Source organism: Eublepharis macularius, chromosome 1, assembly GCF_028583425.1.
Source record: "Eublepharis macularius isolate TG4126 chromosome 1, MPM_Emac_v1.0, whole genome shotgun sequence".
NCBI classification, from domain to species: domain Eukaryota; kingdom Metazoa; phylum Chordata; class Lepidosauria; order Squamata; family Eublepharidae; genus Eublepharis; species Eublepharis macularius.
In genome coordinates this window covers 190,658,086-190,684,670 of record NC_072790.1, presented here as the reverse complement: position 1 = coordinate 190,684,670, position 26,585 = coordinate 190,658,086, and the positions used below count along the sequence as shown (strand labels likewise).

The 26,585-nt window shown below is 41.2% G+C and overlaps 2 protein-coding genes across 6 annotated transcripts in view; one reads left to right on the top strand and one right to left on the bottom strand.

Annotated features, from left to right (window-relative positions):
• Positions 1 to 10,254, top strand: part of CENPF (centromere protein F) — a 48,208-nt gene extending 37,954 nt beyond the window's left edge. The window contains exons 16-17 of the mRNA XM_054996757.1: positions 4,758 to 4,951; positions 7,788 to 10,254. Of these exons, the coding sequence (XP_054852732.1) occupies positions 4,758 to 4,951; positions 7,788 to 7,985 (392 nt within the window). The 3' untranslated portion in view covers positions 7,986 to 10,254. The remainder of the gene's footprint in view (positions 1 to 4,757; positions 4,952 to 7,787) is intronic.
• Positions 10,255 to 23,985: 13,731 nt separating this feature from the next.
• LOC129343595 (spermatogenesis-associated protein 7 homolog) overlaps positions 23,986 to 26,585 on the bottom strand; it is a 122,482-nt gene continuing 119,882 nt past the window's right edge. For all 5 annotated transcript variants that reach the window (XM_054999895.1, XM_054999905.1, XM_054999914.1 and 2 more), the window contains one exon: positions 23,986 to 24,657. In XM_054999895.1, the coding sequence (XP_054855870.1) occupies positions 24,602 to 24,657 (56 nt within the window). In that variant the 3' untranslated portion in view covers positions 23,986 to 24,601. The remainder of the gene's footprint in view (positions 24,658 to 26,585) is intronic.

The window sequence follows — 26,585 nt, the reverse complement described above, 5'->3', positions numbered from 1 at the left end:
TTCCCTTTGGGCCACAGCTGCCTGTGGGCTAGCTCTGAAAAATGGGGAAGTGGGACCTGCTCCAAATCCCTGGAGGTGAATTCATTACCCCCGAGCGCTCCTTAATCTCCCGCCCTGGCTCATAAGCAGAAAGGGAACAGCACTTTTCTTCCAGCCTTTCTGAAAGGGTTTACCAAGGCCATTGGAAAGCAAAAGGAGGAAGCCTGCAGTGGATTAATTAATGTAGAAGGCCAGAGGAGAGGCATCTTGCGCCGAGAGAGGCATCCCTCCCCGTTGTTCCACAGAACAGTCCTCCTCTCCCTGAAGCCAGAGGTGTTTCAGTTAGGTAGACACAGATCTTTTTAAAAGATTCATGCCCAGCATCAGCTCTGTCAGTTTCACCTCCCCTTTGGAAGGCGGAGAGGAAATAAACAAACCCTCTGAGCAGTGATATTTACATGCTCTGTAGATCGGTCCTTTTAAGAACTCGGCTTCCTGGGTAACATTGCGCCTCTCTTCACTTGAATGTCCTCGTGTACTGCATCTTGTGTATAGAGACGCATATATATATTTATATACACACATACATATATGTATTTATGATTTCAGATTTTCCTGAAATCCTAGGGGTTTTCTCAGGTTTATAAGAAGACCTGTCCTGTGTGTTTACATCTCTAATCTCTGGATTTAAGTATCCCCTGTTGAGAATTAAATATATTATTGGCCTTCTGATTCAGCTTTAAAAAACCCACAAAAACAACTATTTATAATCTTTGACAGGAAGTCATCCTGTGAAAATCTGGGAAGAGACACTCCAGTCAGACTCTATCCTATGTTTAAAAGTCCATCCCTTTGTGGCAGGTTACCCCATGAGACGGACTCATCTTGAAATGCTGGGATTACCGGGCAGTAAAGAGGGGAGGATGATTGACATCCCCCCCTTTTTTTTGTGTGGCTAGCCTGAAATGGCAGTTGGTGTCAGAATGTTGAGATGACAGTTGGTGCTTCCAGAGGGAGGTGTGGACAGTTGGAGTAAACTGACAAGTGAAGAGAGTTGGAGTCTGGCTTCTGACAGAGGGTCAGCCAGAGAGTCCTCTGTGTGAGGAAGGAAGGGGAAGGTGTGCCCTTTAAGGAAAAATCATTACGTTCATGAAGCACTTGTAGTCTTTGGATTAAAGTGGGAAAGATAGCACTAGGTGTTGTTAACTAACTACACTGTAGCAAGACGCTTAGTTCCTCTTCAGGAATCAAGCAACTCCTGAAAACCCAGACTACAGGTCAGCCTGTGGGAAAGCAAACATTTCTTCTCTAAAATACCAGGCCTGACTTCACTGAAGCCAAAAGACCAAGAGCAAGGTGACTGAACAGCAGCCTTGTTGATTTTTTTACCGGGGGGAGCTATTTTTCTACTTGAAAAGAACACACTGGAACTGTTCTTATGCCTACACAAGCCTCTTAAGGGAAAACTCTGTTGGTTCCTAAGCTGAAAATTTTAAAAAAATTAGGAAGGCCTTCATCACTTAACCTATGTTAAACACTGTATGAAAAGTTTATTTGCAAGTACTCAGAAGAACTAACCTAACAGGAAAGTCCACTAGTGGCAACAATTGCAGTGGAGAACAACATACCTCTTACAGGTAAAAAGCAATCCCTTACCCCACAAGAAGCAACAAGCAAATTAGCAAACAACTGCTTAAGTCATCTCTCCCTCTCCCACCGCGAGAAGCAAGCAGTATATTAAAGCAAGTAATTGCTTAAGCAACACCCTTCCTCCAAAGTACAATTCTTCAAAACACTAGCAAGTAGGAAAGCAAGCAACTCTTGTTTGCAAACTAACAACCAGGAAAAGCTAGCCCCGTACCAGAACAGGAAGCAACCAAATGAACACACATCTGAGAGCCAGTTTGGTGTAGTGGTTAAGAGTGCTGGACTCTAATCTAGAGAGCCGGGTTTGATTCCCCAATCCTCCACTTGAAGCCAGCTGGGTGACCTTGGGCTAGTCATGGTTCTCTGGTGCTCTCTCAGCCCCACCCACCTCACAGAGTTTTGTTGTGGGGATAATAATAACATACATTGTAAACCGCTCTGAGTGGGCATTAAGTTGTCCTGAAGGGTGGTATAGAAATCGAATGTTATGTTGTTGATGTTGTATCCCAAACAGCCAAAGCAATGATTAAACTTTACCTATGAAAATCCTTGCCCCTCCCTCTTACCCTACCACCTCCCCACCCAAGGCCAACCACCTTCCGCCCCCCAAAATTAGTCTTAGGACTCTGAATCCAGTTGAAGTCAGATCAGGTAGCCCTCAGGCGGGCATGCAGCTCTCAGGTCTTCCTTCAGTCAGGCAGCAGCAGTAAGATCCAGGCAGCAAGCAGGTGAATCGTGGTGGTGGTGGTGGTGGTATCCTAAAGGCAAGACAGCAGGGAGAACAAGCAAAAGCAGCACTCCCACAGCACAGCAGTCTCTCCAGTCTCCAGAAATCCTAAAAAAAAAAATGCTCTCAGTCCAGCCTGCTTTTTAACTCTTTAAAGATTTTGAAAAAGGCTGTCCCATCAGAGAATCCTGATTGGCCAGAAAAGCAGAGCCCCTGCACCAATTGGCCACTAAGTCACTTCCCCTCCTCTCTTAGAAAAAAGCCTGAGAAAGAAAGGGGGGAAGCTTGAAGAAGCAGCCAGCCAATGGCTGCAGCTGCTTTTGCCAGATAAAATCAAATAAACTTAGTTTTATCTCACCAAATAGTATCCAGCCTCCCTAATTTGGGATTCTTGATTTTTAATTGGAATAGCCAGATTATGCTGATTTGGCATATATCTGGCTGTATATCTAGTATATGAATACCAGATTGCACATTCCTAATGTAGACTTCCTCGTTCAGAATGAACAAGAAAAATCTGCTAGAATTAGTATATTATTGTCCCAAATGATTTGCCCTAAGGGAAACTATAACTGTAAACAACAATGTTCCCTTGGCTTTGTGTTCTGCAATGTAAATTAAAGTTTTATTTAATTAAAATGTTTGTAAATCTGTCTCATAAAAAAATTCTCTTGAATGGTGCCCTGCCCTCCAATCCATGTTCTGTATGAAAACTGGATTGGCAGCTTGGAGTGGAGATAGTGGGTACAATCCACAGAAGGCAAAAAGGAGACTTTAGTTATTATGGCTGAAATTCACAAACCACTTACTCTGACAATGTTTCACAGAATACACTGGGATCTTTTCCAGATTAAATTGTAGGTACTTAGTTCATTATATGTCTTCTTGTGCAGGCACACATGGGACTGCATATGTGCGAGGTTTTAAAGGTAAAATCCACTAGGTGGAGCACATCTCCCCAGTGCGCATGTGTGGCGTCTCCTGCTGCGCATGCCACCTAGAGACAGCGCCCCGATATTCTTAGCCCCTTCTTTGCCACCAGCCAGGAAGATTTTTCTGTTCCGCTCCAATCTATAAGAGAGAAGAGAAAGAGAAAGTTAGGTTAAAATGGCTGAGAAGGCACTTTTTAAACATTATACAACCTGTGCAATGAAAATGACAAGAACCAATGGACACTCAGTTTGTCTGGAATGTTTGGGGGAAGGACACAAGGTTCAGTTCTGCAAGCGTTGCCTCAAATTTACCCCAAATGCTTGAGCTGAAAGAACCACAAGGCTGAAAGCGTTCCTCTGGGAGAGGGCCATGGAAACCTTGGATGTGCCTAAAATTGTATCACCGATGGGCAGGGAAACCCATATGGTTGTTGTTTCTCAACCTTTGATTCTAAACGTTGGCTCCCCCGTTCGGATCCAAAGCCCATCATCTCAATCAGCTAAATCAGCTCCGACAACTTTGGATCCGTCTCGGAGCCGACATAGCACTTTCGAAACGCAAAGCCTGTCAGAGGCACTTGTCGGACTTGACACCAACATTCCATTTCACTGTCACAATTGGATCCAACAGCAGTGCCAATAGTGAAGCCAAAGAAAAGACACTCAGATTCAACCAGCACCCAACTATCTTATTCAGTCATCTTATTCAGTCTGTGCTTATACCTTCTCAAAGGGCACAGTTCATAGGAGCTGTTTTGGACAGCAATGTTAACAGAGGCTTTCTACCTCTAGAGCGAATGAACAAGATTAAGAATCTAGTAAGACAGGTTACCTGCTGCCATTTCCAATCGGCATAACCTTACAGACCTTACTAGGCTTAATGGCTGCAACTACTGCAGTTACATCCCTGGTGAGACTTTACATGAGGAAACTGCAATAATGGTTCTTACCCATTCATGACTTTGAGTCCTAATGTCAGGATAAGAAATATATCATCCCCAGAGCGGTGATTAGATCTTTGGAATGGTGGAGCAAGGATGATCACCTGTTAGCAGGCATAGAATTTGAATGAACAACAGTTACGGTAAATGCAGCTCTATTTTCTAGAGCTGCAGAACACCTTCTGTTCTTGTAATGGTCTAGAGAGGTTTTAAGTTATGCAGAGCAGCAGTATGGACAAACCAGCAGAAGGACGTAATTTTTCAAGTCAGTAGTACTCATCTGGGAAATCAAGGAAATGATTCTTTGAGGAAGTCTCTCTAAACTAGAAGAATTGGTGCATTGTACACTTTCACCTGTATTACTGAAAATTGATCCAAATCCAAACAGACTTGAAAATGTAATTTGTTAAGCAGATTTTTTTCTCATACCTGCAGATGTTGCTATGTCCACCTCAGCATGATTAAACTGGATTGTTTTCAGTGTTCTGAAAGTAATGTAGCTAAATGATAACCAAAAACTTTCTTCCTTAGGATTTGTTGATATTACTCCAAGAAACAGCAGCCCTCACAGTTCTCATAGAACAGATTTAAGACCAAGGACAAGCCCTTATCTTCTTAATCCAAAACTGGGATTGCAACCCTCTGTTGATACCATAAATATCTTTGAGATGGATTATTTTCCAGAGAATCCAAAAGCAACAGCAGAGGGCAGCAAATTACTAAAGGTAACTGATATTATTCAATGGCTGAAGTTACAAAAGCACACCAAAAATCATATTATAAAGTTATGTTTCCCTGTGATTATGAGGGCATATCATCCAGTTTCTCCTAACTGTAAATGTAGCATGGATAAAAAGAAGTGGTTATATAGAATCTTTAGACTGTCCAATGGGAGCCACAGAAAAAGAAACTTAAAATGGAGCTGTGGCAGGTTTCCAAGCATTTACAGAGGGTCTTTATAGACTTTTGGTTTTGCAAGTTGCTAAATGGAGTATATGGAATGAACACTAAAAACATTCCTTAGTGTACAATATGGGTTCTTGTAGTAGTGGAAAGTTAAATTTTGTCTGCAAACTCGACGAATGAAAATGTTTAGAAATAATACACAACACAATTATGCTGGACAGGTAGTGATTTCCTTAAAACCAGATTGGATGGCTACAGTACTCTTTGCATAGGACTGCTTCTGAAAATGACAGTTTTCAGAACTTGGTGCAGAACATGCCATTTAGATTGCTAGGAGATTTCATGTTGTCAAATTATCAACAGTTGAGATGGGATATCTGAAGAACACCTCCTATTTAAACCAGCTTGTCTTGGTGTCTGAGGTGCTGGTAAGTGTGCCCTCTCACATAAAACTTAAGCGGTTGGTGAATCAGGCAGAGGCCTTTTCACCCTCCCCCCCTCCCATTTACGGAAAACTGTCCTTGGAAAGACTTATGTGGAAATCATGTTGGTTATTAGGATCCAGGCACAAAACTTTTTAAAAAGTCACTTGTCTTAGGTGAGAGAATCTTTTTTGTTGATTGTGTTTTTGAATTTGTTAATATGTATAAGCTGCCTTTTAAAATAGAAAAGCAAGATTTTAATATTTCCATTCATTTTGAACAAAAGAATAAAAACACTGAAAACATATACATCCATATGCTTTAGACTAGTGAAGGCAGAATATGTATGACAGAATATTTTTCAAATTCTCATTACTTACTGCATTGAGAAATTTGAGGTTAAAGCTTTAAATATAGTTTTTGGCACTGAGTGCTCGCATCCAACAATTAAGAGCGGCTGGATAGAGATGTGTATGAACAGCAGCAAATAGATAATCTGTTGATCAAAGGTGTAACCAAGAACTGGATCTAGTCTCCTTCCTTCATTTTTTAAGGAAAGCAGCTACACCTATATAGCTACAACAGTGAAAAATTACATGTTATAGCTATATCTTGTAAGCGGCCAATAAATGTTTTAAATAAATAAAATGTCATGCCCATGCTCCCCAGCAATTGATATAGAGAGGCAGGTCCTAGTCTGACCTTATATCCACCATGCCACACCAGGTCTCTTCTTTCCAGTTTTCTTCCTCAGTTTTATTTACTACATAGATATTATTGATACCACGCTTTTCTTCCCAGTGAGGACCCAATGGCAGCTTACATCATTCTCCCCTCCTCCATTTTTTCCTCGTGGCCCCGACCCTGTGCTGCAGAGAATTACTGACTCAAGGTCACCCAATGAGCTTCCGTGGCAGAGTGAGGATTCGATTGGGGGTCTCCCAGATCCTAGTCTGCTAGTCTAACCACTATACAACTCTTTTCCGGAGTACTCAATCAAAGATATGGTAATGTCATAATAATTTATATATAAAGTGCTGAAGTGCTCAATTTCAACAATATCTACAATAAATATGAGACAGTATACATAACAATGAATATCTAAACCTTACAATATCCAACTGGTGGGAAAAATACGAATACAACAATTATTATCAGTGTTATTCCAGAGACAAAAAACAATTCAATAATTTAGATCTATTTGTAAGAAGGTTAGTTGATAATGTGTTACTGTCCCTTTAAATGAGTGCAGCTTTAAATATCAGTTAGTAGAGGAGCTGCCCGCAGTGTCAGACCATCCTGGGAATGCCAACATGGTGGTGTGTTTTTAAGTGAAGCAGTTGCAGTAAGTGAGTGGGGATTTATTTGGTAAGAATTTTTTATAGGATATATGAATGGTTTGTACATTGTATTTATGGTGTAAAACAGATTAAAGAAATGCCTATGAAGAAGTGATTATACGAAACGGGATTGGACAACATATGCCAGCAAAACCCGTAGGCGTGGCACTTGGAAGCTTCACGGCTCCATAAACATCTACAGGCAGCTAATCAGCATGAAATAATGAATGTTGGACTTTACTACTCTTTGATGTAAACGACTTGAATTTCATTGTGCACTTTAGATGAAAGAACTATTTTTGTATTGAATTATTACCTTTATATTGTAGTGGTTTGTATTTATACATTGTGGAAATTGGTTTGAATACCAAATGTGCACTTTGAATTTTTGTTTTTTGTCTCTGGATTGACAGTGATGATAATTGTTGAATTAGTATTTTTCCCACCAGTTGGATATTGTAAGGTTTTGATATTCATTGTTATATATATTGTCTCATATTTATTGTAGATGTTGTTGAAATTGAGCACTTCAGCACTTTATATATAAATTATTATATTACCATATCTTTGATTGAGTATTCTGGAAAAGAGTTATATTGTGGTTTTCCTGTAGTTTCTGGAGTAGCCCTTGGTGTTTGTTGGTTAGTCTAACCGCTATGCCATGCTGGCTGTCCAGACAATCCAGGCTATTCATGGTTAAGGAGATAACAGGAGGAGGCAAAGGGGCTCCTCATGCCAAGAGGGGGTTCAGTGAGATAAATTGGCAGAGTATTTAAAAAAAACTTAATTCTGTAGAGTGCTTTGCTCAGCATTTTTTGCTAACAGTCATCTGTATGTGTTAACATCTCCTTTTTAGGTAAAATAAATTTTGGTTTCTCTTTTGTGTGTTGCAGATAAATGATGCTCAGCTGCAAGAAATAACATCTACTGGTTCGCCTCTGGGCTTCATTCCCAGGTCTCCCCTTTCTACCTGTAATCAGTCTATCCAACCAATTGCTGACAGATCTGCTGGCAGCGTGGATGCTTTCAAAGCCAGACTTTCTAAGAGTGCTGTAGAAAATGAGCTGAATGAAGGCTGTCATGTACAGTAGATCTGGTCGAAGAGAACTTTATACATACACAAAAGGCTCCAGAGTGTTCTTGGTGAGCCTCCCTTGGGGTGCTTCACATGGGATGCAGTGTGCTTACCACAGCAGGCACACCCAACAACCTGGGCTTCCTGACCCATGTATTGCTGTGATGCCTTTGACAGGAGAAGAACAAATGTATTACAACTATTAGGACTCTAGAAGTGTATATGTCTTGGCTTTCCCCCCTCAAGGTTCCCATAGCAGATTATCTTCACATATCATAGGTTACATATCATTGTCCTGATAGAGTTTTGAGAGAGTATATGAAGGCCTTTTGATAAATTGTGGAGTTTACAGGTTGGGTCTGTGACCTCACCCTGTGCCAGATGCAACTCAGTCACATATAAGTTAGGAGTTCTCAGTTCCTATGTATGCAGTGCTAAATTATGATAAGGACCGCCTTAATTTACTGAATGGAAGAAGTTGAATGGGTTTTGGTAAGGCTCCTGAAAAGCAACCCTTTTATAAATGTTCTGGAAGCTGTAGCAATAGGATTTTCCTCATGATGCATGCTACAATGTTGATCAAGAGAATTCTAAAGTATTGTCATCTTTCCTTCTGCAATGTGGTTGAATATGCTGCTTATCTCTGCAACCTTCACAGATGGAACAAGTTAAGCAGGATGTGGTTTCTGTTCTTTTCCTTGAAATCAGTGCTCGCAGCTCAGATAAATAATATAGTAACTCCTGTTCCCCTTCCCTTCACACCACTGGGTCTTGATAATATTTTCTGCAAGTAAAGCAACACTCACCAAAGTTGTTGCTGAAGGAAATTATTGAGAAAATAGTTATCTTGAGACGTGTACACACACCAACAATAAAAGAGTTGTATGTAAAAGTCTATTGACATAATTTTGGACAGGAAGCCTTAGAAACATTAATTTTCAAACTGAAGATGTATCATCTCAAGGGTACTCAAGATGTAGTCAAAGTCATTAAGCACCTCGGATACAGGTACTTCAGGGAATAAAAATAGCTGGCTATCTAACCAATCCTGCTACACATTTTTTAAGAACATAAGAGCCCTATTGGGATCATTCCAGTCTTCCATCTAGCCCAACATCCTGCCTCACACCACGACTAACCAGTTGCTCTGGAGGGCCAACAACAGGACATAGATGCCAAGGCATTCTTCTGATGTTGCTTCTTGACAGTGGTATTCAGAGGCTTATAGCCTCTGAATGTGGTGGTTCCCTTTAGTCACTATGAGTAGTAGCTGCTGATAGACCTATCCTCCATGAATCTGTTTAAGCCCCTTTTAAAGCTGTCGATGCCTATGGCCATGACTCCATCCTCTGGCAGAGGAGTGCACCTTTTGTTTGTCTTGAAGTTACTGCCCATCCCCTTTATTGGATGCCCTTGAGTTATTTTGGAAGATGGAGGAAAAGGGTTTTTTGTTCACACTCTCTGCCCTGTGCATGATTTTATAAACGTCTATTAGCCCCACCCACCCCAGCTGAGACATTTCTGTCTTTCCTGGAGTCAGTGCTTCATCTAATAAAAAGCTGGAACAAGCAAGATTGGTCCTTGCACTTTTAAAAGTCAGAGGAGCATGAATGTGAGGATCCAAAGAGCTGAAAATAATTCCACACTCCCAAGAGGAAACTCAGGCTACTTTAAAACTATAGCCATCTCCCCCATATATGGCAAACCACTTTTGGAATGGAGTTCCAAAAGTAATTTAAAGTAATACTGAATTGCTGAGAATGTTTTAGTTACATAAAACATAGTCAAAGGGTTGGGTCCTGTTTAAATTTTATGCACAGCAGTGCAAATGCCCCCTGAAATAATGTTCCTGGGAGATGTGCTCCTCCCCAGAAGCAACATGAGATGAGAGAATGGGGGGATTGCCCCACCTCTTGAGCATGCAGATGTTTTTGACAGGTTTCAATTCAAATTACTTAAATATGTCATCTCACATAACAGGAGATGTCTATTGTAAGTGACATTTTATGAAATTAAACCAGAAAAGGATTTTAATTTACTGTGTAAAATATTCTGTGTATGTAATCCTGTTTCTAGCATACTGTAGATATTGAACATTTGTATTGTGCTATTGAGAACACTGACTTAAATCTGCAAACCTTAAATTTTCTTTTACTAAGATACAATAACACTCCTACCTAGGCTGTCTATTTGATATATTCCTTTCTAAACCTGTAGTGAATTCTGAGTCTGCTTGTTCAATAGACCAATTTGCCTTGAAAGAAGGTCACATAAACAACACAGTGAGGTGGATATTGTCCCTCAGTACCATTAGGACTAAGGGAGGCTGTTCAATTCTTGAATGCTTTAAAATATATATTTAATAAAAATTGGTACTATTCATAGAAACTTGACATTATGCAGGGGGGGGGGAGTCACTATACCCAGGTACATTCATTCAAGTGAGGCCAAATGGGAAGGAAGAAGGAAAAGGCTTTCACGTCTGTTAAGCTAGGGGGCATGTGAGCCTGTATAGGCATGCTTCCAACGCATGGCCTATTTGGGATATGCATCTGTTTTATAGTGTTAATCAGAGCCTCTTTGTACTTGCAAGCTCTGCATCTTTATCCCGGTGAACTGAGTACTGGGTTAGTCTTATTCAGCGGTTGGAGGCCTGCATATCCAGAAATGTTGAGCATTCCTGTTATAGGAATGGCTCAGTTTTAACATAACATAATGCTTTGTTTTAATTATAGTTAGGCTATGAAATAAGAATTTGCACTGCATATGATCAATAAAATCTTGGATTCCCTCACTAACAGTGAACTCCTAAGCAGAGTTACTCCAGTCTGCTTAGGATTTCACTGTGAATCCTAGTTTTATCACTTTCAATCTTTCTTCCAAGTTCCCTGCCTAATCTCCTGGTCTATACTGGAACAAGCCAGGATATCTATATTAGTACATCACATGAAGCTATACTTAAAGACTAACTGGTTAATAAACCAATTTCAAACCATGGTTTCACAAATCCAAGTTTGACATTCCCTAATCAAAAATTGATGACAGGGTCTACATTTGGATCATTATGCTAACTATAGGGTTGGATCCAGAGTAGGGTTGCTTGGTCTGGCAACTAGTGAGAGGCTTGTGTTTAGAGACGTGGGTGTGTGACATGCATGTCAATGTCACTGTTTGGCACAGAGTTTATAGCAATTCCTAGAGCTATGATACAGTGGGTAGCAGTTTCTTTTTTCTCCTGCTGTTGCTCAGAGCAGCTGTGGGCAAGGCTGGCAGCTGACAGGAGGCCTCCTGGCATAGCAGACATTGATTATTCCTACTGCAGACCCCATTTCATGCCATTTTTCAGGGTTCCCAGTTTCCCAGGAGAAGCATTTTGTAGAGAGCAGGGGAGGGGGACAAAGGAAATTTCTGATCTACTAACAGAAAATTTAGTCTCAGTTCATCCCATAGTGTAATTCACATGATTGTGTACCATCTGAATCAAGCCACTGATAACAGAGCAGTAGAAAACAAACATCGATAATCCACACGGGGATATCTCTTTTGGACATTCACTTCATATTATGCCTTATGTCATGGCAAAGGGTGTTCCTGAGTACATGCTACATTATTAAAATATTAGCATTTTATTATTAGAATAATCCAATTTTTGAGTGTAGTGTACTTAGCTAACAGCATAATATATCCGCTTCCTCAGGACAGGATGATGACCTCTTGAGCAAGGAACAAAGTAAAATACATACCCAGTGAGTAAGCTTTCAGATCCACCCAAGGTCACTGTAAAACTTTTGACTTCAAGTGATTGACTCCATAACAATTCAAATAATGGTAGCCATTTTTTTCAATTGAGACTTGCAGAATTCTGTCTGATAGACTAGAACAGCAGAGTGCTTTTGAGGAAGAAAAGATCCTTTGCAAGGGGTGGAGAGATGGCTATGTGGAGGAAGGCAATGGCAAACCACCTCTGCTCATATCGTTCCTTGGTTAGTTCTGCAGATGGAGTTGCTATGAATAGGTTGTGACTTGATGTCATGTTCTTTTTCTTAATTCTGCTTTATGTACTGTTAGCATTTTTATTATGTTTTTTTTAAATATATATATATAATGGCTGAGTGACAGGCAGCTCAATTCTAAGCCCTGAGGCAGCACCTCTGCCCGTGCATCAATGTAAATGCAGCGCTGCTCCACCACTCCCTATGGATTTTTGCAGGAGAGTCATGGTGGTGCATGAGCTCAGCATGGCGAGGCGTAGCCACCACCAAGAGCACCCGCCCACCATTCCCCCGACAACCCCATTCACACCAACTAATGGCCTCACCACTCCCCTAAGAGGCAGACGAGGGACAAGCACTGGTGCAGCCGTGATCCCCGCTGCCCACCAACAACTCCCCCAATCAGGAGTAGGCATACCTGCTGGGGAGGGGGGCAGAGGTGACAGTGAAGGTCTGGATCGAACACCTGTTCAGCCCCCATTTTTGATGAGGGCCAGGCTGGTGGCTGCAGCTTGGTGCACCTGCAAATCCCCACCACCACTGCTAAAAACAGGTTCCCTCTCCCTGAAAAGTGGGACCAGAAAGCCTGCAGCAGTTGGGGTCGGTCCCCAGGATCCAGAGAGGCAGATAAGGGGGTTCTTCAATGAGTGACAAGAATGCCCATTGGAAACCGCTTGTGGCAGTGCCATTTGAACACATCACTGCAATGCGAGAACATGGGTTGGACTTGAGACCCATGCTCTGGTCCTGGGGTCATGCCCCCATGTGGACTGATAGCCCTTGGAAGCAGAGAAACTGCTCCAGGGGCCACCATCCATTCCCTCTCCGTGCCAGATTTCCCAAGTCCATCCCTGCTTCCGCAAACAGTGAAATGGAGGGTGGTCCATCCTCCCGCAGGAGGAGCACTGGAGATTCCAAGATGTTGCCCCACACACCCCACCTTTTGGCAGCAAGTTCCTCCTTCCCCTGCATGCAGCAATCATCTGACTGGCTTATCAGATGCCAGTAGCTCAGTCTGTCAGAAAATGAATATCCTCAGCGGAGCCCCACTTGCCCTGCCAGACATTCATGGGCCATACTTCAGTTCCTACCCCACTGCCTGAAGTTACATTGAGGGGGGGAAGGGGGCAGGGAAGCTGGACAGGGCGCCACTTGATGCCATCTCCTCCTGGCAGCAGAGCCCACCCCATCCATCCCAGCCCCAAGCCAGGAAAAAAATTGCAAGGATGTGTGAGAAATCCCGATGGGGAGTATGGGGGGAGCGGCGGCTACTGTCAATGTCAGGGGAGCGAGTGAACAGACAGCAGTTTGTTGTTTTTCAACACATATTTTATTAAAATGGAAAAGGTGCAGAGGTTCTCTAGATGTGTTTCCTGCCAATGTCCCTCAGTTGGACAGGGAGCATAGGCAGTTAGTGCAGCAGTCAGAGCCGCAAAATCCATCCCACATCCTGCCCTTGCACGGACATGGCTGAGCTGCGGGCTGCCTTGGGAAACTGCTCCCTGGGCTGGACCTGAATGGCACTTGCGGAGGCTTACGGGGGGCTTAGACAGCCATGCTCCTTGGTCTCCCGGATGAGTTGCGACCTTCCTACAAGGGAAACAGACACATGTGTTGCAAGTGACCCAGGCCGGTGTACAGCCAAGGCCAAGCTCAATCTGCAATGTTTGGGAAGGTGTCCATGATTGAGAGCTGTGGTGGCTGCTCCACAGGTGCAGCTTGCAACCACATGATGCATAACCCTCTGGCAAGACAACGCTCTGCCTTGGGATGATCTTGTCCTGTGAGGGAGAAAGTCATGTGGCTGAGCACCCTCCAGCAATAGGGAGTTACAAACACCCAGTCAACCCGACCCACGGCCACACTTCCTCCTCTGCCGGGAGGGGCTCCAGCTTAGAGAGTCTGAACGGAGGACCCACATAGGTAGCCACACACACACCTGGAATGGCTGTGTCAAGAATAGTTTTCTGGGCAGCTGCCTCTGTGGCAGGCAGGGACTGCCACCACTGCCCCCTCCTCTGATGAGCCTCACCTGAAGAGGCTGGTGGTCTGGAGTGTTCAAGCAAGGTGGCAGCTGGCACAAATCAGCGAGCTGGTTTAGCCGCCACCCCAGTTCCTTCTTACCTGTCAGTGCTCCCTTGCTCCTTACTGAGCTGGGACTCCAGAGTCAGATAACCTGTAAGTGGACTTGCGTGTATATTGTTAGTCAGACATTCTGGACTTTCCCCTTCTTCCCTTGAGCGAGTGCAAAGTTCTCCCAATTTTCCGCTAAGTCCCCACAGTGCACTCATGGCCCACCACCATGAGTACCTACTCTCCCACCTCGCGCTCAAAGTCCCCACAGCAGGAGGCTGCCGGGCAGAGCCTCCAACCACTGCCCACTTACCTGAGTTCATGAGTGGTGCAGCCGGAGGTTTTGTAGGGTGCGTGGACAGGTGATTGGGCACGGGGAGGGGGGCTCGCCCACCTTGGAAGCGCATGCAGATTTGTACACCCTGAGGTCACCATCCTATGTTCTGTTCAGGCTGCGGGGGCTGGGCTGGGCGCAGGGAGAGGGGGACTGAGTTTTCTCATTCAATGGGTGCCTATGGGCTACACCTCCTTTTTTGTGGCGTAAATTTTCGCTGCTTCAGGGGGTGTTCCCGGGCCTGGGGCAGCTTAGGAAGCCAACTAACTTGCAGCCCACCCTGCCCCCTCCAGTGCTGATGCAGGTACTTGCGCCTCATTTACGTGTTCGTTTGGCTGCCCAGCGTGTCCACGGGCGGTGGCCTGCTCACAATAACGTACCTCCCCACCCACTGGCAGAAGGGGGGTTATGCCCATGTAAGTACAAGTTGCGCCCACGTAAGCCTTAGTCCTTTTCCTATGCATTTTCCACCCTCCCGTTAGGATTGCTGGTGACGATGCAGGAGAAGTTAACAGGTGAGCCAACACCTATCGTTGACGGAGCTGGCCAGACCTGAGCTGAGTGGTCTTTAAAGCAGGGGTTTGCCTCACCATATCCCTTGGCTATGAGCCTGCAAATATACTTTAAAAGAGGGATGTTATAGGTTGTGGCTCGTGCTATAAGCAGACATTTTAAATTGGTTGAAATATGAAATACTGAACTGTCCTTCTCAAAGAGGAGTAGCACACTGGCCATATAAGATGTTAAAACATAGTAGTCTGTTCTTATGATCTGTATTTTAATGCCGCATTTTAATTAATACCTTTTAATGTTTGGTTTTTATTTTATTTTGTAAGCCACCGTGGGCAGTATCATGTGTGTGGTCTCTGTGGTGAAGGATGCACCACCCGACAGACTCAGCAACTTGAGATTTCTTTATTGTGCTAACAAGCCAAGGAAGATGGAGCTGGCAACAAAAATCAAGGGAAGGTATAAGATTTAAAGGAACAGTACATCACTGGCAGGTTTTTGTAGAGGTGTCATAATTGTTTTCTAAATAAAAAAAATAGAAGATTGGGAAGGGGGGGAAGGGGGTGGGCAGAATGATTCCAATAAGGTTATGAAGAGCAACAATGACATCTGGTGGTAGTTTCTGACCTGGAAAAAATACAAGTTGGGCTAGAAATCTGCTAAGCTTGCAATTTCAGTTTCATTATGTCAATGTAATCTTTTTGCTTTTTTTGTTTTATTTTTTTCCATTGTGAGCTTTTTGTTTTATTATTTTTCACTGGTGACATTCCCACTTCCTTTCTTTCATGCCGTTCTTGCACTAAGCCCTGCTCTTTAAACAATATATGTCTTTTAGCATAATTTTTTTGGAACTGAAGCAACGACAATGCTTAAAACGGTAAAAAAGAAATTGGCATGAGGAAAGAAGTTTTAAAATAAAAACTATTGGGTTCAATTTGCACAAGGGAGAAGTGAGATTTGAAACGGGGATTTTCAAGTTGAAATGGTGGGATTGTAAAATGTGGTAGCACCCCAGAGTTTTATGGAACCTTTTGGTTGCCATCTATGCATCATCCCATGACCTGTTTGTGCTCCACTTCCTAGAATTTTTGAGCAAAATTATTACTTAAGACGTAAACATTTTGTTCTAGTGCAGTCTGACACTAAGGGTATCTGAAGAAGTGAGCTGTGATTCACAAAAGCTCATACCCTAACACAAGTTTTGTTAGTCTTATAGGTGCTACTGGACTCTTGCTGTTTTCTGCTGCTACAGGCAAACTAACACAGCCACTCATCTTGATCTGTCACTAAGGATGAACAATTTGAAACAGAAACCTAACAAGATGGAGATGATGCTGGTTAGGATGGTTGAGGTCTTAAAGGGCTCTGTGCGTCCCACTTTTTGGGGTCCAGAATGATCCAGCATTATTGCTCATGTTGTAAGTTAATACAGCTGCAAAGAACGCTTCCTTCCATCTTTGTTTAGCCTGGAATATACCTTGATTTGGCCAATATGACTGCTTTGGTTCATGCCATGGTAACTTCAAGGCTAGAATACTGTAATACTCTGTCTAGGAATCTGCCATTAAGGCAACTTGGAAACTCAACCTAGTACAGAATATTGCATTTCCATTAGTATTGGGAACTACCTAAAGTATGTATATTACACTCATTCTGCAGTCACTGCATTGGCTATCTATAAGTTACTGTGTTCAATTCAATGGAGTGGTTAACTTATCACCTACAAAGCCCTTCATGGCTTGGATCCTTAAAGCTGCACTAATGCCTCTCATGTTATGCCCTTCCACAACAGAGCAAAGCCTTTTGAAGGTGCCACCTTCCAAATGGGTAAGCCTGTACCCATGCATTCTCAGTTGTGGCTCCCACCTTGTGGAATGGCCTACCTGAGGAGGTTAAGAAGCCCCCCAAACTTCAATCATTCCAGAGAATATGTAAAACAGAAATGTCAAGGAGGGCATTTTTATAAAGCATATATGGCTGTAGTATAATGGAATGACCCAGGAGAATTGTTTCATAAAAGAAATAGAATTGTTGTTTATTACACTATATATTGTATTCTTATCTTGGTTTTGCTTCCTTGTCTTTTACTTTTGTAACCCATTTCTGCATTATTTATGATATGTCATGTGTTAATGTGTCTGTAATTTTGTAATCCTAGTCCTGTTGCATTGTTCATTGGATGTTCTATGCTATTTGATTGTATTATTTTATATTGTATAATCTGCCATGAGTCTCAGAGAGAAATATGGTGGGCTATAAATAAATTTCTGGCCAGGATCCTTAATTGCTTCTCCAATTACTGAACTATCATCTGATCCATCTGTTTTGGGGTGAATTTGCACTACTGCTTTTTTTTAATGTTTCTTTTTCAACACCATGCAATTGCTGCTTTGTGGAAGCATTGTGTTATTACCTACTTGTCTTGGCTCTAGAAATTTACAGGCAAATTAGAGAGGTGGTTATGGATGAAGGAGGATATTTATTATCTTGTTAAATTCAATATAACTTCAGTATGCACACATAGGCTCTAAAGATAAATGTTTGGTCTATGTAAATGGAAAAGAGTTGACGCCAAGTGAATGGTAGTTTAAATGGTGCTGTTTAAAAGCACAATAAGAATTTAGTCCCAAGAGGAATGCTCTTGTTAGGCAAATATTGCTCCTTCTCGAGCTGTTAGAAATCAAGGCGCTAAGTTGTGCAAGGACAAGACAACAGTTGCATTTTGTTTAATAGAACCATGTTGAGTTATCTTTGCAATTAGGCAACAGTACTCTGAGATTTAAATAAATTTATAGCCCTTTAAAAATAGATTCTAGATTAGCTTATTCTCCCTGAACAAAGCTAAAATACAAGCATCTAAGCGACACTTCTTATAAATGAAATTCTAAAAACTGCTTTTTGAGCAGCCATCGACATACAATTATTTGAAATTGTTTAGGGCTCACTTATAGGTCTGGGACTACCATTGCCACTCTGTGTTTACAATGCATGGAGACCCAGTGAGTTCTAGGCTGCTATCTCTAAGGCAACTGCTATCAAGATTCCTTCACCCTCCATGTATGAATTTGTGAATGTGTGAATAGATATAAGCAATGCACACACAACTGTGGTCAACATTAGTTATCATCATCAGCTAACATCATTTATGGTAAGATTATGCTCTCTCCAACAAATTGCATGGTGATCACATTCCTAGATTCTTCACCTTTTCAGTTTAGAATTGAGGTCAGATGTTGTGTTCTTTTAAAGTAGCTACTAGATTACAAACAAGCTCGCACACTGAAAGTCCACTTTCAGCTATTCCCTAATAGTGGGATGCATCAGTGAACATCTGTCCCTGCAGAAGAGATATATACTGCCCCCCCCACCCAGCCCACAATCTGTGACCCTCCAGGGGCTCAATAAACATCTTGGTTATGCCAACCATCTTGAACTCTTAAAGGGGGCAGGGGCTCAGCAACTTGACAGGTAATAATGCTGCTTGAATAAGTGACAAGTTAAGCAGTTCTGCCATTTCGTGGCAAAATGTGAGCATTTCAGTTGCTAGTTGCTACTTCACACTGACAGCTACAACAATAATATGGCTTCCTAGTATACTCACCTCTCAGTGGTTGTTTTCAGGTTTAATCAACACCTAGCTAAAAAGGCATTACAGGGTTGCTTTATAGAATTCCTAAGTGACAAGAACTAAGCAAGAAAATGTATATAATGTTTAGTGCTGCCATGTCCAGGACAGTATTAAGTTATTTTTTCCTTTAATACTATTGCCACAAAATGAAATCTAGATAGTTCCTTCTCAGCTTAAACTATTTTTCTCTCACTTAATCTATGAAGATTTCCAGATAACACCCTGGCTGCATGTAATTAAAGTTGCTTGGAAAATTTCAATATTTTTTTTTCAAGTAAATAGTGTTATGATTGCATTCCCTCCTGCATTCTCTCCTCCTGCATTACATGCAGTGTTATGATTGCATTACTTCTATTGTTTATTTTAAACATTTGCTTTTGGATTTTATTAAAACTTTTAAATATCACTATATAATTGTGGATTGGCCACTCCTACATGAAGGCCACCAAAAAGTTCTTCCTCATTATGGTGGCTATAAGAAATATCTCAGGCTAATACCATTTACTCAATTGGAGATCACAAAACACAAGGACCTCTACAGACGTACTGGTTAGTTTGAGCAAAAAAAGGTGTCATCAGCATATTAGTAACAGCCACCCCCCCAACCATGAATGATTTAACCAAAGGGCTGAACATAGAAACGAAATAGCATGGAGGATAAGACTGAGCAAGAACCTGGCATTCAGCTGCTGGATCAGCTTGCTTCTTGCTGCTGGAACAGCAACTGCACTTTTTTCTTGAAGTGTCTGATTCTTCTTTCTGTCCCAATCACATCAGCTCACTGTTTCTCTCCAAGGAAACACATTCCCACTTCTGACACCAGTATCATATGCACCCCACTCCATCTCCATGAGCAATAAGTTCCAAATGAAAAGTTTTTAACCTCTAAACTTTGAGAAGGTTGAAAAGCTGCCATTGGGCAGCATTAAGGGGCATCTCTTGAAGCTGTACAACCAGTTGTTAGATCATGAATGTGAACATGTTAAAAACTTTGTGAACACTCAGAATAGAACCATGGGTTAGAACGTGGAGGATGATGTACAGAAATGCTTTTTTACTAAAGGATCTGCATTTACAGTGTTTATTAAAACACAGCATCAATAGGATGTCAGTTCAATAGCATCCATCACCACATAATACTGCAAAGATACATAAGATGAATACTAGTAATTGCTGGTACTGTAAGGAGGGTAACATATTGTTCTTACATGTGTGGTGGCACTGCCCTAGGGTTCAACAATTCCTTAGACCAGTAGGAAGAAATTCCTGGCAGTTGTAATATAATGGTGCTTTGGTCTCCTGTTTTTTTTTCTTTTGAACTGTGTTGCAGAACTACCAAGACAATATCAGGTGGTAATGCTAAACAATAGCTGCAGCTCATCTGGTATTTGCTAGATATTGGAGAAAGACCACAGGCCCTCATGAATGTGAGTAGCTGAAGAATATTAGAGATGTCTTTATATTTGTTAGACTTACAGTCCAGTAAAGGCATTAAATGTAACACAGTTAGACATAAATTGGAAATAAGTGTTGAGATCTGAAATGTTTAGTATATTTACCAGTCTGATTTATTAAGATTTGCTTGCTTGAAATATAATTTTTTTTTAAAAAGTATGCATGAAGTTGCAACGTACTATATAAACATGCTTTAAAATATTGAACTAATTTCTGGGTTTTTAGCAAGTTTTGTAGCGAATGCGTCAATAAATTTTTCTGCTACTACTGCTATGACTACTATGACAATGACTACAAGTAGTAGTAATTATTGGTTGTTGTGGATTTTCCGGGCCGTGGTCTTGGCATTGTAGTTCCTGACATTTCGCCAGCAGTTGTGACTGGCATCTTCAGAGGTGTAGCACCAAAAGGCAGAGATCTCTCAGTGTCAAACTGTGGAGAAGATGTTAGCAGGTAATTTATATCTACTCAAGAAGGTAGGTTTGGGTTGGGTCATCCTGTGAGAGTTTCCCAGGATGTGGAATGCTAATGGAATGCTAATGCTTCACTGTATCCTGAGGAGGTTCTTTTGCATATGGATTGGTGCTTGATATGCTAATCTTATCTGCAGGGCTATTGTAAGATGTAGAGTATTTGTTAGCCTGGTGTTTTTCAGGACTGGAAACCATGCTCGATTCATTCTTAAAGTCTCTTCTTTCCTGTTGAAGTTGTGCTTATGCTTATGAATTTCAATGGCTTCCCTGTGCAATCTGATGTAGTAGTGTCCTGGAATAAGATACTGTGTCCTTTTTGAGTTAGGCTATGTTCAGCCACTGCTGATTTTTCAGGTTGGCCAAGTCTGCAGTGTCTTTCATGTTCTTTTATTCTTGTCTGGATGCTACGCTGTGTGGTCCTGATGTAAACTGGTCCACAGCTGCAGGGTATGCGGTATACTCCTGCAGAGGTGAGGGGGTCTCTACTGTCTTTTGCTGATCATAGCATCTGTTGTATTTTTCTGGTGGGTCTGAATACTGTTTGTAGGTTGTGCTTTTTCATAAGCTTTCTCATCTGATCAATGATTCCTTTGATATATGGAAAAAGCACTTTTCCTGCGGAAGACTGTTTTTCCTTAGTAATTATTGTTATTCCAGGAGCTCGTACTTAGCTTAGTAAGTTCTCTCTGGAGGTGCAGTGTGCAGGTGCAGGTGCAGTGTGACTTTGTAATATCTGCTTTATTTAACAAATGCACAGGTGGAAGCAAACAGGCACTCCTACAGGGCAGGACACCCACCACTGCACATCAGATCCCTAGAGAAAGAGATGCTGCACCTCTCAGGTTCTGCAGCCAGCCCTCCATCAAGTCTCACTCTCTACATGGCTCTAGCTCAGGCTGCATCTAAAAAGTTACATTTGCTTTTTGCACTGAGGCCCATCTGTGCCCTTTCTCTGGATAGATGGGACCAATACCCTTTCCCGCTCTGACATGTTTTTGACACATTAGGCTGCAGCTCCAAAATAGGGGAAATAATTCCCCTTCCCAAGGCTGTTTCAGGTAAGGAAAATGGCATGGAGGGAAAACAGGTGTCCCTCCTCATCTGCCCCAGTCCTAAGCCAATCTTTTAAAAAGCAATTCTCTGCAGCTTCTGTGTGGCTGTGGGGTAAACAAGTCTGGTTTGAGAAATCTGGACCTGACTTGTTAAAAACTGTAACATGCAGTTAAACTCCAGGGAAGGTATCAGTTCAAATTTCAGTTCAGTCATGAAGCTCACTGGGTGATATTGCACCCATTGCTATTAGACTAACTTACATTATAGAACGGTTGTTAGTGTTTTTCCTATTCTGAGCTCCTGAGAGGAAGGGCAATATACTAATGTAATAAACAGAAGAAAAATTGAACAACTGCCACCAGAACCTTTGTTTTACCTCCCTCCTCCCTTTAGTTAGTGGCACAGAGCTATTATTTATCTATATATTTTGGGAAATGCAAACCCATCCGAACATTTTCAGGCCTTTAAACACATACTGTACTTACTACCCTCTTGGAAATGGTCAAAATGATCAAAATAAGATTGTCAGAACAAGTCAACATTCACGGACGCACCATGATGTTGACAAATATATATATTTTTGGAGGGGTGGATTTCCAATATCCTTCTAGCAACTAGCAAACCAATATCCCTGTCCAAGAAAGAATCTCATCTTTTTAGTCAGTACCAGAACTCAAAAACATGTACACAAGTTTTACAGATAAGCCAGATGGATACTTTTCATAAATAAAATGAGGCAACAGCTGTGTGTATGTGTGCGTGTCTAAGCAGATAACTAATATCTAAATGCGGAAAGGTACATTATGCATTTACCCCAAACTGTTTTGAGTATGCAGCATCCTATGTATACTGATTCTAAACATGCAACTGTTTGTTTGATTCACACTGTAGCCCTTGAGACTTTTAAATTCAGGATTTGTACAAAGAATTGGGGTAAATCTTCTAGCTCTTGTAATAAACATTCAAACATTTTTGCTTCTTTTAAGCCTTAAATACTGAGAGCAAATTATAAGCACTTGTCTTTGCCACTGTGATTAATGTATAAAGAGAATGAATGGTAAATTAGCTTTCATACTTTTTTATTGGCATTTGGATAAAAAGAGTGAGTGTGAGTGTGTGAGTGTGAGTGAGAGTGTGTGTGTGTGTTTGCTTGTTTGCCTGCACTGGGCAGTTCTGATTTGTCCCATGGAAGGAATATCATGAAAGAGCCCATGCATCCATATTCAAGGAAATACGGATATTAGAAACGATCTCTTGCCTTGGAAGATACCAGAAACTATCCCTAACCTCGTAGATCATCATGGACTTTTTTAATGATCCCTTGAATCTGGACATGAGGTAAAATTAATGCCACATGATGTCTTAGACCAAACCACAAGTTCTAAAGCTATTTCTACATTTCATGTCAAGGACTGAAAGTTTCTGTAGCTTATAACACCCCCCACCCCCCCATGCATTTCCAAATGTGTTTTGGAAAGTATTACTTCTATCACATTTTCCCATTGCTTAAATGAAAGTATCTTGTTGTTTGGTTGAGTACATGATTCTCCATCAATTCTACCCCAGTTACCTATTGCAATATCATGTGATATTGTGAGTACTATACTATTGGATCAATTAAATGGGATATCGCTATGATGAATGATATGCCCATCCCAGTATGTTCATCATTTTGTGACTAAAAAAAGCAAATGTGGGTATTATCCTAACAGAATCAGTACAACTATGTTAATTTTAATCTTAAACTTGATTCTCATAATACATATACTTAAATATACTGAATGACTATTATTTTTTATTTCGATATCCACAAGACAGAAAGTCAGAAGTGCAATAGTTTTTCTGTGCTCATCTTCTATGAGTACAATGGGGGATCCTTGAATGTGAATGAAATATTTCTCTCCTTAGAAGTGAACTAAAAGCTCCTATGTTACCGCCAAATCTTCAGATATGCTTACTATGCTGTGGGTGTGTGTTATGTGCCGTCAAGTCGTCTCTGACCAATGGCGACCCTATGAATGAAAGACCTCCAAAACATTCTAACTTTAACAGACTTGCTCAGATCCTGCAAACTGGAGGTCGTGGCTTCTTTTATTGAGTCAAGCCATCTCATGGGCTGCAACTTTTTTGTTGTTCGGATTGAGAGACAGAGGATTGCAGGTATCATCTGAATTTCTCCTTTTCTGGAACCAACACCACAATATAAACAATGCACGAATGAAAATTTTTAATTTTTGTCTTTGCACTGGAAACTTTGAAAGCACAGAATCATGTATTAATGGTCCAATACTTTTTCTAGATTCCCCTCCCTTTCTTTTTTTTGTTTTGTTTTGTGCATTTCACAAATCAATGCTGTGTACCAGACTGAGTAGTGTATTTTGTGGCTAATCAAAATGACTATGGATGGTATAAGGTCATATTTCCTTCACAAATCAATATAGTATGAGCTAGTCTTGTAAAAGATAATAGAATATATCTTTATTATGATGCCATAAAATATCACTCCAAATACATAGTACGTATAATAGGAAGTAACATGACTGCTGTCAAGAGTAGCCCCCCCCACCCCGATTCCATTGTTCTGCTGTGGTCTGGACGATATATCTCTAGAAAGATAAGATACTGTTGATGCCTAGTCGTATCCAAACAATGAATTAGATCCAGTGGAAGAGCTCGTGGAAAGAATTAGCAGAGTGGATATTTCTCCACCTTCGCCTTCCCCGAGCAGCCTACTTTGTCTGAAATCATCCTGGAAAGTCAGGAGAACCTCACAAACAAAATGCAACACAGTATAGGGTTCTACAGCAAAAAGGGGACATTCGGTAATGTTGCATCCATCTCCATCTTCAGGTCATTGCTTGCATAAACTTTTCCCAACTCATATAAATTAGAATATCAGGCATTTAATATAAGGTTTATTCTACAGGCCAAGCCTACATTACTTTGTCCTCTGCCCATATGGAAAATGCCTGCTATACCTGAAAATTCGAGTTGTTTCAGTCGGATTCTGCAGAAGGACACTGACACTGAAGAAACAGTGGCTACATATTTGGAGCAATGAGGCAACCACTCCTGTGCTCCAAGCCAGAGTAACTGATAGAAGGATCTGGCAGATCAGTGCAGTTGTCCAAATCTTCCTTCAGGGCTTGCAAAATTCTTTGCATTTTTACCTAATTAAAAATGGGAGAAGGGGGAGAAAGAGGTATTTGTGGCTATGTATGTATTGCTGGGATTACAATTGGTGACAGAAGTTTTAGGGTACAATCCACTAGAAAGATCTCCTGCAGGGATCTCATTGAACTGCATGAATTACTTCAGATATCTTGGGAATAGGTATGCTTATGTCTGACTTAACACTTTGCTCCCTGCCTCTTTGGAATTTGTAGATAGCTTTGCTTTGTGTATTTGTGCTCCCTAACTGTCCTTCCAGAGGCAGTCTGGGAGACTTCTGGGATCTATATGGGTAAAAGCATCAAGCTTGTGAATTATACAGGTTATCCAGAGTTCACTCTTTCCTTTGCAGGAGTGCTCTTTGAATTTTCTGTGTGTTCTTTCCACATAATCTGCATGTTGTAGCAGATTAGTTGGGGAGGGGGGGAGAGCAGTGAATGTTAATACCAAGCACTTTATGTTCATAAAGAATTGCTGACAGCATCCTGCAACACATGTAGCACTCTCCTGAAGATGAACATTGTAGAGAAAGCTGCTGCCACATATATGCTTAGGAGCCAGAATGGCATATTGGTTAGATGTTGCAGTAGGATATGGGGGGCCCAGGTTCAAATCTCTACTCTTCCATGGAAGCTCACTAGGTGACTTTGGGTCAGTCACATCCTCTCAGCCTAAACTACCTCAAAGGGTTGTTGTGAGAATAAAATGCAGGCATGAAGAATGATGTGAGCCACTTTGGGTCCCCACTGGGGAGAAAGGTAGAATAGTAAATAAAGTAAATAAAATAAATCCCCCACAAAAACAATATTTTGAAGGTGAGTCTCAAGTACCTTTTTAAACACAAGTTGTTCTGAGGGTTCCCCCAACCCAACATTATTGTGTAGTCTAATCAAACCCTAAATTGCAATCATAAGAATGCTTCTGTGAAAATAAGCCTAATCATGTGGTATTTATTTCATTGTAAACAGGAATGGGATTAAGCAGCACATTGTATTGATTCCAATGGGATAGATAAGTATGTGAAATCAATAGGACTTGGCTGGATCACAACTGAAGCGTTAAATGCCAGGCATGATGGAAGCAATGTCATTCAGGAACCTCCATTCCTTGATAAATCTTTCACCTTACTGCCCTAAAAATAAAACACTCCAGCTGGAAATCTGCAGAGGTTTACCAGCAGTCATGATTTATTACCATTCAAATACAATTGCTGTGTTCTCCCTGTTGAAGGCATCTTCTTGTCACTTAAGTCAGGCCAGTAACCCTATGCCAAAGAGTTCACACGTTTCTTTCCCTTACCTCTTATATATTAATTTTTGTTGTTTAACAGCATGCTCATTGTGCTGTTCAAGAATCAGAATGCAAATATGGGTGCTTCCTTGGCCTTTATGTTCAAGCTTGGCACTTCAATTTAATCTCAAGAATGCCACACACAGCAATCTAAATTTTAGTAGAAGGCACTTTAAAAAAAAAGTTTATGAGGAATTTTAAAAAACCAAGAAATCCACCATGTGTCACAATTGAGGTTATTTCCTCATTTACAAGGGTTTTCATTACACACTTTAGGGGGAGGGGGTGAAATGTATTAGTGGCATAGCAATAATGGTTCAAGATTGAATGATTTAGCAGCTTTTTTTCACCACAAGGTGACACAGAATTTCTTACACAAAAGTCATTTGTGATGATTGCCAAACAACAAGGAATCAGATGCAGGGTACCATAGTATTCTATACATTGTAGTGACTTTCACGAAAGAATTCACTCATCGAGTAATGATACCAGCTGTGTGATGAGCAATTTAGAAAACGGTTATTATTCGTGCTAAATATAATTTTTTATTTTATCATTATCATTATTTTAAAACAAAGCACAACGCTAGGTTAATGATTCAGTGCATCTTGGAAACTAACATACTTTGCACATTTCT